Source organism: Neophocaena asiaeorientalis, unplaced genomic scaffold (assembly GCF_003031525.2).
Source record: "Neophocaena asiaeorientalis asiaeorientalis breed wild unplaced genomic scaffold, Neophocaena_asiaeorientalis_V1.1 scaffold603, whole genome shotgun sequence".
Classification (NCBI taxonomy): domain Eukaryota; kingdom Metazoa; phylum Chordata; class Mammalia; order Artiodactyla; family Phocoenidae; genus Neophocaena; species Neophocaena asiaeorientalis.
In genome coordinates, this window is record NW_020175662.1 from 696862 (window position 1) to 711535 (window position 14674).

General features: G+C 38.5%; 1 protein-coding gene across 1 annotated transcript in view; it reads left to right on the forward strand.

The window, feature by feature from the left end:
* The window catches only part of CCDC175 (coiled-coil domain containing 175), a 65781-nt gene extending 51347 nt beyond the window's left edge, over positions 1-14434 (forward strand). The window contains exons 15-20 of the mRNA XM_024731499.1: positions 2457-2536; positions 4007-4159; positions 7385-7487; positions 10849-10892; positions 12203-12365; positions 14364-14434. Of these exons, the coding sequence (XP_024587267.1) occupies positions 2457-2536; positions 4007-4159; positions 7385-7487; positions 10849-10892; positions 12203-12365; positions 14364-14434 (614 nt within the window). The remainder of the gene's footprint in view (positions 1-2456; positions 2537-4006; positions 4160-7384; positions 7488-10848; positions 10893-12202; positions 12366-14363) is intronic.
* Positions 14435-14674: the final 240 nt, after the last annotated feature.

Consider the following 14674-nt stretch of genomic DNA (forward strand, 5'->3'; position numbering starts at 1 on the left):
GCTCCCTAATAAAACTTCATAAAATATGTGCAAAAGATTTATTTAAAGATATAAACCCACAAGTACAAAGAGACTGGCAGAGAAGACATCAACAGATAATAAATAACAGCAAATTGTTGGAAGGTGTAATTGGATAGAGGTATTAGCAGAAAAAGAAGTTTAACTAGCAAGTGCTCACAGAGGAGCATAGCATGAGGACAAGAAGTTCTCTCCTCAGGACCAGGGAAGTCTTGGACATTGGAGGACAGGGATACTGTGAAGCCCGAGATGAGTCATGGGGCTGAAGATTTGCTGGAAGTCTTTATGGCGAGCAGTTAGACCCCCAGGTCAAATATCCTCTTCTGTGCCACTGACTGACTATTCCTCCACAATGCCAGCAGAGAAATTGGGCAAGAGGGTTCTAAACTTCAGGATATCAGATATGGCTGAGCGCAGAAAACAGGTGCTGTTCTGAGACCCCCTTCCACTGCTCAGCTTGATGAAGGCTGCCAGCCAGTTGTGTTATAACTCTTCTGTGATCCCTTCCCCACCCTGAAGATGGTTGGATTCTTCCCTAAGGACACTGAACAGTTTCAAAGAGCTCCACAGAATCTAACATTAGAGAGCCCCCCAACAAAATGGGTGATCACTTCTGATCACTGTACAGTGAAGTCCACCCAGGAACCAAACCTTTTAGTCCCTCCCCCTTATGTAGGATTAGATAGTCAAAGATCACCAGACATCTCAGGAAAAACTCCAGCATGAATGACATAAACTAAAGCAGATAGAAAAACAGAACTTGGTGGAAACATAAACACAAATAACATAAGAATACTTTTAAAGATAAATTCTCAGGGAGTATATATTCTCTGTATATTATTATATATAATACATATATATTCTCTGTATATTGCTTAGAATATATGTTCTCTCTAGTATAGAGAATATATCTTAAAGTATATTCTTAGAGAAATAAGATATTGCATTTATGAAAAAGAACAAGATGCTTAAAAGAAAGAACAAAGAACAAAAAAGAGCTCTTAAAAATAAAAAATATAGCAACTAAAATTTTAGAATTCAATAGGATTATAAGAAAAGTTAAGGAAATCTCTCCAAAAATAGAACAAAAAATAAGGAGATAAAAGGATAAAATGGTAAGGAAATTATAAAACTGTTCTGAGGTGTCAAATATCTGACTAACAGGAAGGCCAGAAAAAGAGGTCAGAAAATGGGAAGTATAAAGTTATCAATGAAATATTACAAACATATTTCTCAGAACTGGAGAATATGAACTTCCTATTTTAAAGGGCCTTAAAGGGCCTGTCAATCCCCAGTACAATATATGAAAGAAAAGACATTAAGCTACATCACTGTTGGATTTCAGGAGAAAAATAAAAAAGAGAAGATCCTAAAAAGCTTCTAGAGAGAAAAAGCAGATCTCACACAAGTCTGAGAATGGTCTCAGACTTCTTTACATCAATATCATAATAGAATTTAGAAGACATCGCCCTCAAAATTTTGAGAGAAAATAATTTCCAATGCTAGATACCCATCCAAGCTACCAGTCAAGTATAGATTTAGAATAGAGATATAATTAGATATACAAGATCTCATTTACTCTGTCTCAGGAAGCTACATAAAATTTGCTTCAACAAACAGAGGAAATAAATCAAGAGAAAAAAAAAGGTATGAGATTCAGAAAGCAGGAGGTCCAACATGAGAGAGATGCAGAGGGAAGTCCCAGGAGGTCAGCTTTGCGGCAGGACTAAAGAAAAATGTACAGAAGGTAGTGGGAGAGGGTAGAGAAAGGGAACTGATGGATTACGTAACGTGTTTGACCACGTGGGAAGTAATGTTCAGAAAGATTTTACAATTCTGTTATAGATTTTGATATGAATTAATGACATGTACATGGAAAACTAAGCAATTCTTTTAAAAAGTGAGGTAATTTTTACCTCCAGGAAAAACAAGAAACTATAGAAGAAAGGAAGTGTAACCCTACTACACTGTTTGTCTCATCAGTGAATAATATTTACATTGTCGTAATGATCCAAACAGTTAAAATTCATTTAAACAAAATCCACAACTTCACGAGGAGGTTGAGGGAGGGAACATGGAGCTGCGGGTGTGGGCGGGAGGTGTAGGGATGGGGGTAAGTGGGCTGTGTCCCCTACTATGTTAGGAAGCGAGCAGAAGAAGTTAAGAAAGAAAAAAGTTTCTTAAAGAAAAAATTTTAAGAAAAAAATTTTTAAGAAAATATAAGAGGAAAAAGTTAAAATGGGTTAAAAATGGTTGATTCTGAAGAGTCAAACACAGGGGTGGATGCAGCATTGGGGAGTGCCTGACTTCCAGTGTTTGTTATAAGCCTTATCATAGTGTATGGCTTCTAAAACCAGGCATATGTCTTGTTTTGATTATTGTCTTTTAATTAAAGAACATTGTAGGTGGTTATTTTTTCCTCTCTCTCTTTTTTATAGCACAAAAGCAGGAGCAGAATTTACTGAATGATCACATTTCTCAATTGTCAAGAGACTTTTTAAGATACCTTGACAACACGGTAAAGAGTCAATGTATTCATTCTTTTTTCTTTTATTAGAATATTGGTATATACAGACAGTGATACTTACCTAGCACATTAGAGTTTTCAAGAAATTCACATTTTTTAAACTTACTCTGTTAATATCAATGTTTTGAAAGTTTTAGTCACAACATACACATATGTATATAGGTATATACATATACACACATATATATACGTGTGTGTGTGTTTGTATGTAGAGAGAGAGCAACTTCAGAAGCAATGAACATGTAACCTGGGACTTCCCCAGTGGTCCAGTGGTTAAGAATCCACCTTCCAATGCCAGGGGCACAGGTTCGATCCCTGGTCAGGGAATAAGATCCCAAATGCTGTGCCGCGTGGCCGAAATTTCAAAAAACAAAACAAAACAAAAAACTGGAAAATCACTGGGGAGGATTCAGTTTCCTTATTTAAAAGGTAGAGATTAGAGTATGCTTCCTAAGGTTCTTTTCAGATCTATTATTCTGGTAAACTCCTATGAAGACAAGGATAAGTGGGCCAAAGTTGTGGGTGTGGAGGGGGTGAATGAGATGGGAGCAGGTGAATAGATGCTTACTACCTTTTCAAATTTTATAATCAATACTTAATGATAAACATATGTATGTGGAGTTGGTTAATTAAAAATAAAATGTATTCTTTGAGAGTCACTGATCTCAAAAGTAACTTTCAGTGCATTATGGAAATAGAAACATATGAAGGGGAAAATTACAAGTAAGTATACTATATATATAATTCTATATTCTTTATAGGATGCTGCTAGGGATGATTATACAATGTACAAAGATTATGTGATTTATAGCAGTATAATAATAGAAAACTGCTTAGAGAATTCAGTAGAGAAAACTGTAGAGAACTCTGAAAAATCCATAAAGTAATATTCTTCTTCTTTTGAGAAATATTAAGTCCTCACTGAAAGAGTCTCAATAAATTCCACTCCCTGCTTCCCCATTTTTGCCAGGTAATTGTTCATATGTCAAAGTATATTCTGTTTTGTGAAATTGTCTCAACAACTTAACTTTGGCTCTTAACTTGGGATCCATAGACTCGTTTCCCAGAGTCCGTTCGCTTTGGAGTTTATATAAAGTTTTTCAAGGGAAGGTGTCCATAACCTCTGCTGATGGTCAAGGAGTTACAGTTGACCCTTTAACAACATAGGTTTGAATTCTGTGGGTCCATTTATATGCAGATTTTTTTCAGTGAATGAGTACTACAGTACTACGTGGTCTGTGGTTGGTTCAATCAGCGGATGTGAAACTGGGGATACAGAGGACCAATTGTAAAGTTACACGCAGATTTTTGAGTGGAGGGGGTTTGTGCCCCTCACCCCTGCGTTGTTCAAGGGTCAGTTGTAATTAGAACCCCTCTCTGAATGTGGTCCAGGCAAACTAATACACTGGGGCCCTGCTAGTTGAACTCTATACAATAACTGTGGGTTTTATGTTTGAGCAGAATAAAGTGAAGCAAGAATTAAAACAATTAAGAGATCACGAAAGCCATAAAATCAAAGCTCATTTTGAAGTTCTCAAGCACTTAGAAAATGAAATCTGCGTACATGACCTAAAAACAGATGATTTGCTCTTGGAAAATAAAAGATTAAAAGAGGTAAGTTCAAGTGCACTTCACTTTGCACAATGGTCTTGGTTGATTGTCTACATCTGCACTAGTTAGAAGAGAAAAGGAGAGAATAACTCTTAAAACTTTTTAAGTGAAACTTAAAGTACACATAGAAAAGTGCCCAGATCATAAGTGCACAGCTTAATGAATACACTGGGTAACCAACACTTAGATCAAGAAACAAAGCATCAACAGAATCCAGATATCTTCCATTGTGCCTTCCTGTCACTAACCTCCTAACAAGGGTAATGCTATACTGACTTCTAATACCATAGGCGAGTTTTGCCTGTTTTTGAACATTCTATGTATGAAATGATACAATATGCACTCTTTTGCCCAACATTATGTTTTTGAGGTTCATTCTTATTACTGAGTGAAGGTATGATTCATTCATTCCTTAGTTCTGTATTGTATGTATGTACTGTATTCCATTGTATGACTAACACTACAGTTTATTTATACAGCCTACTCTTGATGGGGGTTTAGAGAGTTTCTAATTTGGACTATTACAAAGAGTGTTGCTTATGAACATTCTACTACATGTTTTTTAGTGAATAAAATTACATATTTCTTTTGGGTAAACATCTCAAGTGTAATTCTCGAGCCATAGGGAGGCATATGGTCCACTTTAGTGCTCAGTGCCAGTCTCCCAAAGACGTTTCACAGCTGCCACTGCCAGCAGTAGTGTATGAGAGCGCAGTTGTTCCTCGTTCTCTATGAAACTCGGCCTTTGTCAATTTAATCATTCTGGAGGGTGTATAGAGGTGTCCCTTGGTGGTATTAATTTGCATTTTCCTGATGATTAATGAAGCATCTATTCATACGTTGTTGGCCACTTGGATACCCTCTTTGTGAAGTACCTGTCCAGGTCTTGTGCCCATTTAAAAAGTTAGGTCGTCTGTTTCATATTGATTGCAGCTTTTTGTAAAGCAACGGAATTTGTTCATCCAACAAATTGGGGTTCATCCAACCCCTAAAATTAAGGTCTCAATCTCAAATGATTAAATTTTACTTATTTATACTTGAGTTACTTATTTGAATAAGTTACTTATTTGAATCTGTCACTCACTGGTAACCCTGTGTGACTTTGGGCAGATCACTTAACTTGTGAGCTTCATTTTTCTCCCCTTAAAATGGGAATAACTCCTAAATTCATAGTGTGAAGGTGACTTCTTTGTAAACTGAAAGTGCAAAAGAAATGCAATTAAAAAAATATTTTTTTCTGGTAAACCTTATTGACCTCAAAGGTCAGGATCTGTATCAATGTATTTCAAGAGTTTTGCACAATGCCTCACATGTAAAAGGAATCCAGTCCCATTTGATGCTCACAATAACCTGGATAATATATGTGGATATTACATTATATCCCTTTTATAGATTAGGAACTGAGTCTCTTCGGGTTTTTTTTGAATTTTTAATAACCGGAAAAATAAAAACAGTCCTACAGCGGTAAGACGCTAAGGGGATAATCTCTTTACCTCTTTGAGCAATTTTTTTTTCCATTGATTAAATGGCAACAATTTCCCCACTAATCTCATGTGTTTTTTGGTAGAATTAAAATGGCGTAAGAGGTACTAATGTACTTTGAAAAGGTAGATGTGCTCTGCAGAGCCCAGGTACCATGAGCAAGAACCTGCACACATCTGACACATCTTCATTCTAGCCCTTGAAACAACCTTGTAAGAAATTTCATCCACCTGTGAAATATTCCACCAGGCTGTCTTCTATCAAGATGATGTAGATTATTTATTAATCTAACTGGAATTTGCATTGCTGTTTTGGCAATGGGTGAGCAAATGGATGGCTGACTATGTTAAAGACCGATTCTAAAAGTTCTGTTTGTGGATTCAAGGTCCACCTACTAGCCCCTGGATGACCCTATTCGTTTATCTTATTCACTTACCACTCTTTGTTTTAATGATCGCATCCCTTCATTCAACAAACATTTTAAGCATCAGTGAGTCCCAAACTCTAGGGAAGGCACAGTGAATACAAATATGAGTAAGACACGGTCCCAAGCCCTTAGAAAGCTCGCAGTCTAACTGGGGAGATGGGTATACAAATGGAATTACAATTTGGTTGTTAAGTGTGACAGTCTACACAGGGTGCATATACAGAGTCACCCAGAGCAAGAGCACCTAATCACACCGCGGGAGGAGCTCCAGGAAAAAGTCTGACAGGGTGTCATTAGCATACAGGTAGGCTTTACACCTGGGAGATGGTGAAATTCCTCAGGGATAGTGAATGAGAACAGTGAGGTGTGAACAGAGTTCTGGAGAAAGACAGCTTTTAAAGAGTCAACAGAAGAGGAGACCAAAAAGGGGGACTGAGAGAGGAAAGTTGGAGAGTTACGAGAGGCCTGCTGAACTAGGCAAGTCTACGAATAGTGATCTGTGTTCAAAGAGAGCGAGAATGATGACTTGGACTTGGCTTAAGGTGACTTGCACTTTGGTTTACTACAAAACCTTCCAGCAAGCCATGCAAAGACTGCCACAAGATCAAGGCTGCATGAGAGACCCTCTGAAACATGCTTATAAACACAGTCCTCTGGAACAGTTCCATGTCTACTTCTCCAACGGTACCAGACACTATTTCTAAGATTTTTATCAGTAGTTTCTAGTATTTGACTATTTCTCTCTTGAAACTGGGCCAGTGCCAACATTATATCCCAAAGCCCATACTTTCAGAGTTCCCAGAGACTATAGAGGTCCTGAGCATTGGGTGGTCAGAACAGAAAGCCATGACTTTAACACTCAAACCACTGCTACCACTGCCACCCAATGCAATGAAACATCCAACTGGAGTGAGCAATTCCATAGGCTCTCCTGACTTGATCTCTGTGAGGTCTTATGAACGCCTCCAGTGAGGCGTCAGTGCTGCCTGGTAACATGTACTGAACACACATTTTGCAAAAAAAAAAACTCATTTTTTTTTTCCTGTGAAGACAGTGTGTTTAGGCAGAATACCTTTTAATTCGTTTTTGTGGCAAATTCAGAATACCATGTTTACTTGGCTGTTGAAATGCTTACCAGGAAGTAATGTCCTTTACCTCCCTCACCAGAATGTAAGCTTAACAAGGGCTATGTTCGCCACTGTTACCCTTGTACCTAGAACGGTAGGTCGCACAGAGGAGGAATCAATAAATGTTTGCTAAGTGACTGCATGGATAATTAACTGAACGGCTTAAAGCAAACACATGCCTTTAATTTCCAGTATATTGCATACATAAAGAACAGCACAGAGCAACACAGAAAGGGAGCAGAAGACCTCATGTGCACCTCAAGTGACCTGTCGTCTCAGCTGACAGCTCTTCAGAGTAAGTAATGTGTCATGAATGACCTTTACATATAAAAAATAAAGTTTTGTTTAAATCAGTTTTACTGGTTTGCATATAATAAAATGCACCCATCTTAAGTTCAATGTGTTTTGACAAATGTACATACCACTAGAATGACTAGTACCACAAGAAAGATATAGAACATTTTCATCATTGAAAAACGTCCCCCGTGTCCCTTTGTGGTTGATTTCCCACCCTACCTCCAATCCCTAGAAACCATTGAGGTGCCTTCTGTCCCTAAGGATTAGATATAAATGGAATGATAGAGCATGCACTCTTTTGTACCTGGCTCCTTTCGCTCAGCAAACTGTTTTTTAAGATCCATCCATGTTGTTGCATATATCATCATTGGCTCTTTTTTACAGCTGTATAGTAGTGTTCCATTAAATGGATATACCATGTTTTGTTTATCCATTCGCTAGATGAAGGACATTTGGATTGCTTCCAGTTTGGGGTTGCTATTTGTTTATAAGTGTTTTTGAGGGTATTTGTTTTCATTTCTCTTGGGTAAATACAAAGGAGGGAATCGCTGGGTTACACCGTTAGTGTAACAGGTTTAACTTTATAAGAAATGGCCAGTTTGCCAAAGTAGTTGTACAAATTTATCATCCCACTATCAATGGGATACTCCACATCCTCACCAACAATTAAAATTGTCAAAACACTTAAAATTGTTAACATTTTAGCCATTTACTAGGCATGTAATGATATTTCCTCTTTTTTTTTTTTTGGCGGTACGTGGGCCTCTCACTGCTGTGGCCTCTCCCGTTGCGGAGCACAGGCTCCGGACGCGCAGGCTCAGCGGCCATGGCTCACGGGCCCAGCCGCTCTGCGGCACGTGGGATCTTCCCGGACCGGGACACGAACTTGGTCCTCTGTATCGGCAGGCGGACCCTCAACCACTGTGCCACCAGGGAAGCCCCATGATATTTCCTCTTAATTAAGTTTTCCTGTTGACTAAGGTTGTTAAGTACCTTTTCATATGCTTTTTGGCCACTTAGACATCATTTTTTGTGAAGTGTCGTGAACAAATTATCTATTACAGCATGACGTTACAAATTACTTTGCTCACAGATTGTCAATTTGGTTAGAACTTAGTGGAGGCAACTCCTGTCTGTTCTACATGACATCGGTTGGGGCAACTTGATGGCTGGGGGGGTAATTCAGCAGCTGGGGACTGGAATCATCTGAAGATCCACTCACTCACACTTCCGGTGTCGATGCTGGCTCTCAGATGAATTCAGGGGAGACTGTTAACCAGAACACCTCCATGTGGCCACTCCATGCATGTAGCTGCTTGGCCTGCTGTGTTCCAAAAGTTAGCATCCCAAGAAAACAAAGTGGAAGTTCATGGCGTTGCTGTGACTTGACCTTGGGAGTCAGAGTACCACTTCCACAATGTCCTAATGGTTGAGGCAGTCACCAGGCAAAAGGGGAGGGGACAGAGACATCACTACTAATGGGAAGAGTGTCAGCATAATGTTGGGGGAAGAGCATTTGAGATGAAATGTACTGTGGAGCCATCCCTGGAAAATACAACCTGCCACGTGTCTGTCCACATCTTTTGCATATTGCTTTGTGTTCTTTATGTTTCTTATTGAGTTAAAATCGTTATATAGTCTGGAAATGAGTCCTTTTTCAGTCTGAGGCTTGACTTTTCATTTTCTTAATGGTGTCTCAGAAAAGAAGTTAAAAATTTTCTTTTGAACAAAGACTGCTTTATCTAGTTTGTCTTTTAGGGTTAGTATTTTCTGTGTCCTGTCGAATACATTTTTTTTTCAACTTTTTATTAAGAAAAATTTAAAACTTACTGAAAAGTAGCACATAGAATAATGAATCACATGTGCTCATGTCTAATACATTTTTGCCTAAGCCAAGTTCTCAAAGATTTTTCCCTACGTTATCTCTGAGTTTTTAGTTTAGCTTTTATGTCTAGATCCCTGATTCATTTCAAGTTAACTTTTTCATATGGTATGAGGTAAGGGTTGAAATGTCATGGTTTTCTCTTATGCGTATTCAATTGTGCCAGCACAATTTTTGAAAAAAACTCTCCTTTTAGCACTGTATTACTCAAACGATGTTTTTAAAAAAACCAGTTTTATGAGTCTGTTCCTTTATTCTAAATATCTAACTGTACACCAGTGTCACACTGTCCTGGTTACTGTAGCTTCATATTCAGTCTGGGAATCATGTAATGCAAGTTCTCCACATTTGTGCTTCTCTGTTAGAATTATTTTGGCTATTTTAGATCTTTTGATTTCCATATAAGTTTTAGAATCAGCTTATTAATCTATACACACCACACACACATACCCCTGCTGGGATCTTAATTGGGTTTGTGTTGAACCTGTAAATCAATTTGGGGAGAATTGACATCTTAACAAAATGAAGATTTACAATCCAAGAACACAGTATATATCTCCATTTATTTAGAACTTCTTTAATTTTTCTCAGCAAGATTTTGCAGCTCTTCATATTGTTTTAGAGGTCCTCAAGACAGTCACCATTCTTGGTGATTAGCTGGAAGAATTCACAGGACTCAGAAGTTGTTATATTTTATAGTTATTTTCTATTACAGTGAAGGGTACTGAGTAAAATCAGCAAAGGGCAAAAGGGCTTGGAGGAAACCAGGTGCAAGCTTGCAGGCATCCTCTCCCAGTGGAGTTGCAAAGATGCACTTAATTCCCCCAGCAATGACGTGTGACACATGCAAAATGGTGCTAGGCAGGGGAGCTCACAGGGGCTTGGATGTCCAGGGTGTTTATTGGAGGGGGTCAGTCACATAGACATGCAGTGCCTGTGTGAATGACCTCAGTGACTCAAGCAGCTACCGAGATGCTCAGGTGGTATTTCTCCTTTACGCCGTTAGTATGGGAAATTGCATTGATTGATTTTGGAATGTCAAACCAATCTTCCACTCCAGGGATAAAACGTTACCACTTGTTCAAAACCTATTATTGTTTTCGTATATTGCTGGATTTGATTTGCTAATCTTTGAGCAGATTTCTGTATCTGTGTGAGACTGCCTTGCTCTGCTCACACCCCCAGCAGAGAGCCCAGTGGTCATAGCGCTCACATTTCTCCGCCTTCTTTCAGGTGTCACAGTTCTGTACTGCGCACTCTCCAGTATCTGAAAACTGGAGATTGAAACAAATATACTTGTGTTATACATTTAGTCCCATTTTCTCCTTGTTTTAAGTGGGAGGGCAAGTGTTGTTCTGACATTTTGGAAGTAGGAATTTTTAGATAAAAATAATTTTTGAAAAACAAATAGCGTTACTTGAATAAAAATGTTCAAATTATTTCACTAACTTTTGCATTTTAAAAATCTTTAATTTAGCACAATATTCGGATTTGTGGACTGGATTTTGGACTACACTTAAGGTGAGCTTTTTTGTGTTGCCTCCATAAGTATCATATTTCTAAGATATTCACCTACCTAATAAGTGTGTGTGTAAGGAAAGAGGTCAGGATTTGCGGGGAGTGACAGAGCTGGTGTGATCATCATATCCTGAAATGTATCCTTTGTGCTGTTAAAAAACAAATTTCAACTGAGTAAATTTTACAGATCTTACTGGCTTTATTCAACACTTCATGAATCAGGCATCATTTAAGCTAGCAGACAGGAAGGAGCCCTGAGGAGCTGTACAAATGAAAGACTTTTATAGTCAGAAGGGATCAGGAACAAGGAAGTTATTCCAGGCAAAAAAGGCAGGTTGGCTGTTGCAAGGTCACTTTCCTGTCAGGGATGGCAGGGGTCTACTAGGCAAATTACCTGACTAGTACTGATCAGGTAGATTCCTGATTGACTGGTTTAAGATTCCGTTTCTGAGAGAGCTGAAACTGTAATTAAGTCTCGCAGTTTGGTGACATGGGGTTTAGTGTAAGTGACTCCATTTTGGGCCTGTTGTCTTGTTTTTAAGAGTACCAAACATCACTATGAAATCTTTATCCTTTGGGAAGCTGTCTTCCCACTCTACCACTTCAGTTAAAGTGGGAATGGGGGAATTACAATTTTTTTTTTCAAGTACAAACTGAACACAGATCATTTTAGGACAAAGTTGTCAATTCTGAGCTCCATCTCTCCTCCATGTTTTACCAGCCATTCACCATCTCCAACCCTCCCCCCTTTAGAGGGAGGTAGGCTGTAGTTTAAATCCTGGTTCTGCTACTTTCTACGTATTGGAAGTTTACATGTGATCCTTGTTTAACCCTTAAAACAGTGGCTAAGGGAAGTGTTAGTAGTGCCTTTTTTAGATGAAGCTACAGAGGCTCAGAGAGTTTAAGTGACTTGCCGAAGACCAAACAGTTGATGAACTTATGGGGATTTAAAGCTAGATCCAGCCTGATTCCAAAGTTCTTTCTCTTAAGCTTTAAGCCATGCTGAATCTCCTCTGCAATTCTGTGCTGCTCTTAAGATGGGCTGGCTTTTTTATACCACCACCACTACCCTACCCAGTTAAAATTTGGAGTTCAGTGAGTACTCTGTTAAATCTTCTCGTTTGCTAATCCACTTTTCTGAGATCCTTTACAGAACCTTGTGAATTTGCTGTCTACAGACACTTATTTTACATGACTAGTACCAATTTTACCTATGTATTTTTGTCTTGTGCATGACTCACTTATACAAAATATGTTTTTATTTATTTTGTTGCAATTTATATTCACATACCCCCAAATGCTACTTTTTAAAGGAATTGGTAGAGAGTGGTAATGAGACCTTGCAAGAAATAAAAAATCTGATAGAGAAGCTGTATGGAAGACAAGAAAAAATTGAGCAAATCAGTATTTGGCTTCAAGAGGACATTGAAGAGATGCGTTTTCTTATGGAACAGGAATCGCAGACGGACCTTCTCAGTAAGTAACACCTCAAGAGCTTTGGGTAACAAAGACCTTTCTGCTATTCTACTGTAGCTGGTGACATCTAAAATAGCAAAAAAAGAATACCTATCAATAATTTAGTTATCCCCAGTAATCCATTCTCAATAATGTCACATATGTTCAATGCATGTTGATTCTCATTTGTGGGGTTGAATATGGTAATGCAGCAGTGTTGGGCAAGTCTCCCTTCCATCTGATTGAATCTCCTAAATAACTGAATCTCAACTTCTTTCTGATTTTTTAAAACATTTTCCTCCCCAAATCTTTTTAAACTCTTTTACATACTTCCTTGTCTTCTTAAACAGAAGATATTGAACATCATTTTCCCTTTTCTTCCCGAGCTGAGTTTAGCATTAAAAACAGCAACAGCATTAAAGACAGCAATAGTTGCTGTTTTCTAGTGATGCCTTCTGGGGCTTCTGAGATGATAACACATCCTATGCAACACGATTGACTCATGAGCAAGCAACCCGGGCTCTCCAGAGGAATATCATCCTCAATCCCTAGTCTAGTGTCATGTTAGACACAAGGGCTACAGAACTCCTTCCAGATCAGGGCTGCAGTTAGAAGTGAAGGTGAATCCTCACACAGTACAGCCCAGAGGTCCCAGGGCCGGAATCCCTTGGGAAGGTGGGATGGTGGAGGTAGAAGGGGCTGGTGAGAAGGAAGGAGAATAGAGCGTAGGGGAGAGATGGAGTGGTGAAATGAAAATAATGTCATCTGGCAAGTGTACAGATCTGTTCGAGGTTATTAAGGTTTAAAAGCATCATCATTAGAAAAGCAATATTAAAGGTGGGTTGTAGAAAATTTACAAATAAGATGAAATAAAAGTAAAATGAGAGAAAGTGGTACAACTAAAACCATCTCAATATTTGGTAAAAACCAATATTCTGAGGGTATTGCTTGACAAAAGAAATAATGTTTTAGCAACCAATAAGGAATTTTGTGGGTGAACCTTCTTATCAACCTAAAAGCTGTCTTGGTGGTCCTGCTCCAGGTTGGTGATACCTATTATGTCTTAGTGCATAAGGGTCCCTGGTGAATCTTGCTTAACTCTGCATTTTCTTTGCTAGGTCAGGCCATCCCTAGCAACTGTAGAGCAAGCAGAATTTTAAGAGCCAAGTCATCTCTAGGTGTCAATTGCACTGTTTTCACACGAGCAAATCTTCCATTTTTGTCTGAAACCTGATGGAATCTTTGCATTGGAGCAAAAAAATAGACTATATTGAAAAGCTAAACCCATGGAATAACTAATACCATATTCCCTTTTTCATTTATTTTGAGTACTGTCTTATTGATAACCTATGGAATGTGGAGGATTGCAGCATGGAAAAAATTGCAAGGCACCCAAACGAGAACAAGCTGAGGCATAAAGCTTGGTAGAACAAGGGAGTCAGAGCCACCATCGCTTGTTTTTGCCAGAGATTCAGAGGCAGGTGCGGGAGTGAGAGAGGTTTAGTGTGGGGAAAAAAGGGAAGGTTTCAGGTGTGTCCCGATTGGAGGTTGTTTGCCTGGGGAGGCTGGTAACAGGCTGACTAGAAGGAGGACAGCCTATGTGATTGATTAGTAAGCATACTTGGCTTTTCTCTGGTTGGTCCCAAGTTAGAAGAAGGGTCATAATAGAGGGAAGTTCGTGGTCATTGATCAAGTTATGACTGTTCTGGGCTCATTACATACATGGTCATTGCATGGGTCTATTGTCATGTATGGTGTGGCCATTGTTGGTTTGTATATTCAGTCTCAGCATGGATCTTAATTTTTACTTCCATTTTCAACTTAAAGTATCATGTTCAGAAAAGAGTAATAGTCGCTTTGAGTGAAAACCAACCCAAATAAAATATAAATAATAGGCCAATTCAGCATGTGCCATTCATTTTTATTTCATCCAAATGGTACAATCATTTAATTAAAATTTAAGTTCATTTGATAGGCAGTCCGTATATACGACTCTTAATTAAACCGTTCTTATTCTAGACAACTGGAACAAGTTCCAGTTAATATTTATTATGAAGTATCGCAAGTATGGAAAGTATTGGCTTGGCTAAAAATTTCGTTCGGGTTTTTCTGTAATGCTGCCCCCTCCTGTTTTTATAGGGCTCAGAGCTAAGAATGGTTTTTATATTTTCAAATAGTTGGGAAAAAATCAAAAGGATAATACTTCCTGGTGCCAGAAAATTATATGAAATTCAAATTCCTATATTTGTAGATAAAGTTTTATTGAACCCCAGCCATGCTCATACAGTCACACATTACATATGGCTGCTTTTGTGCTACAATGGCAGACA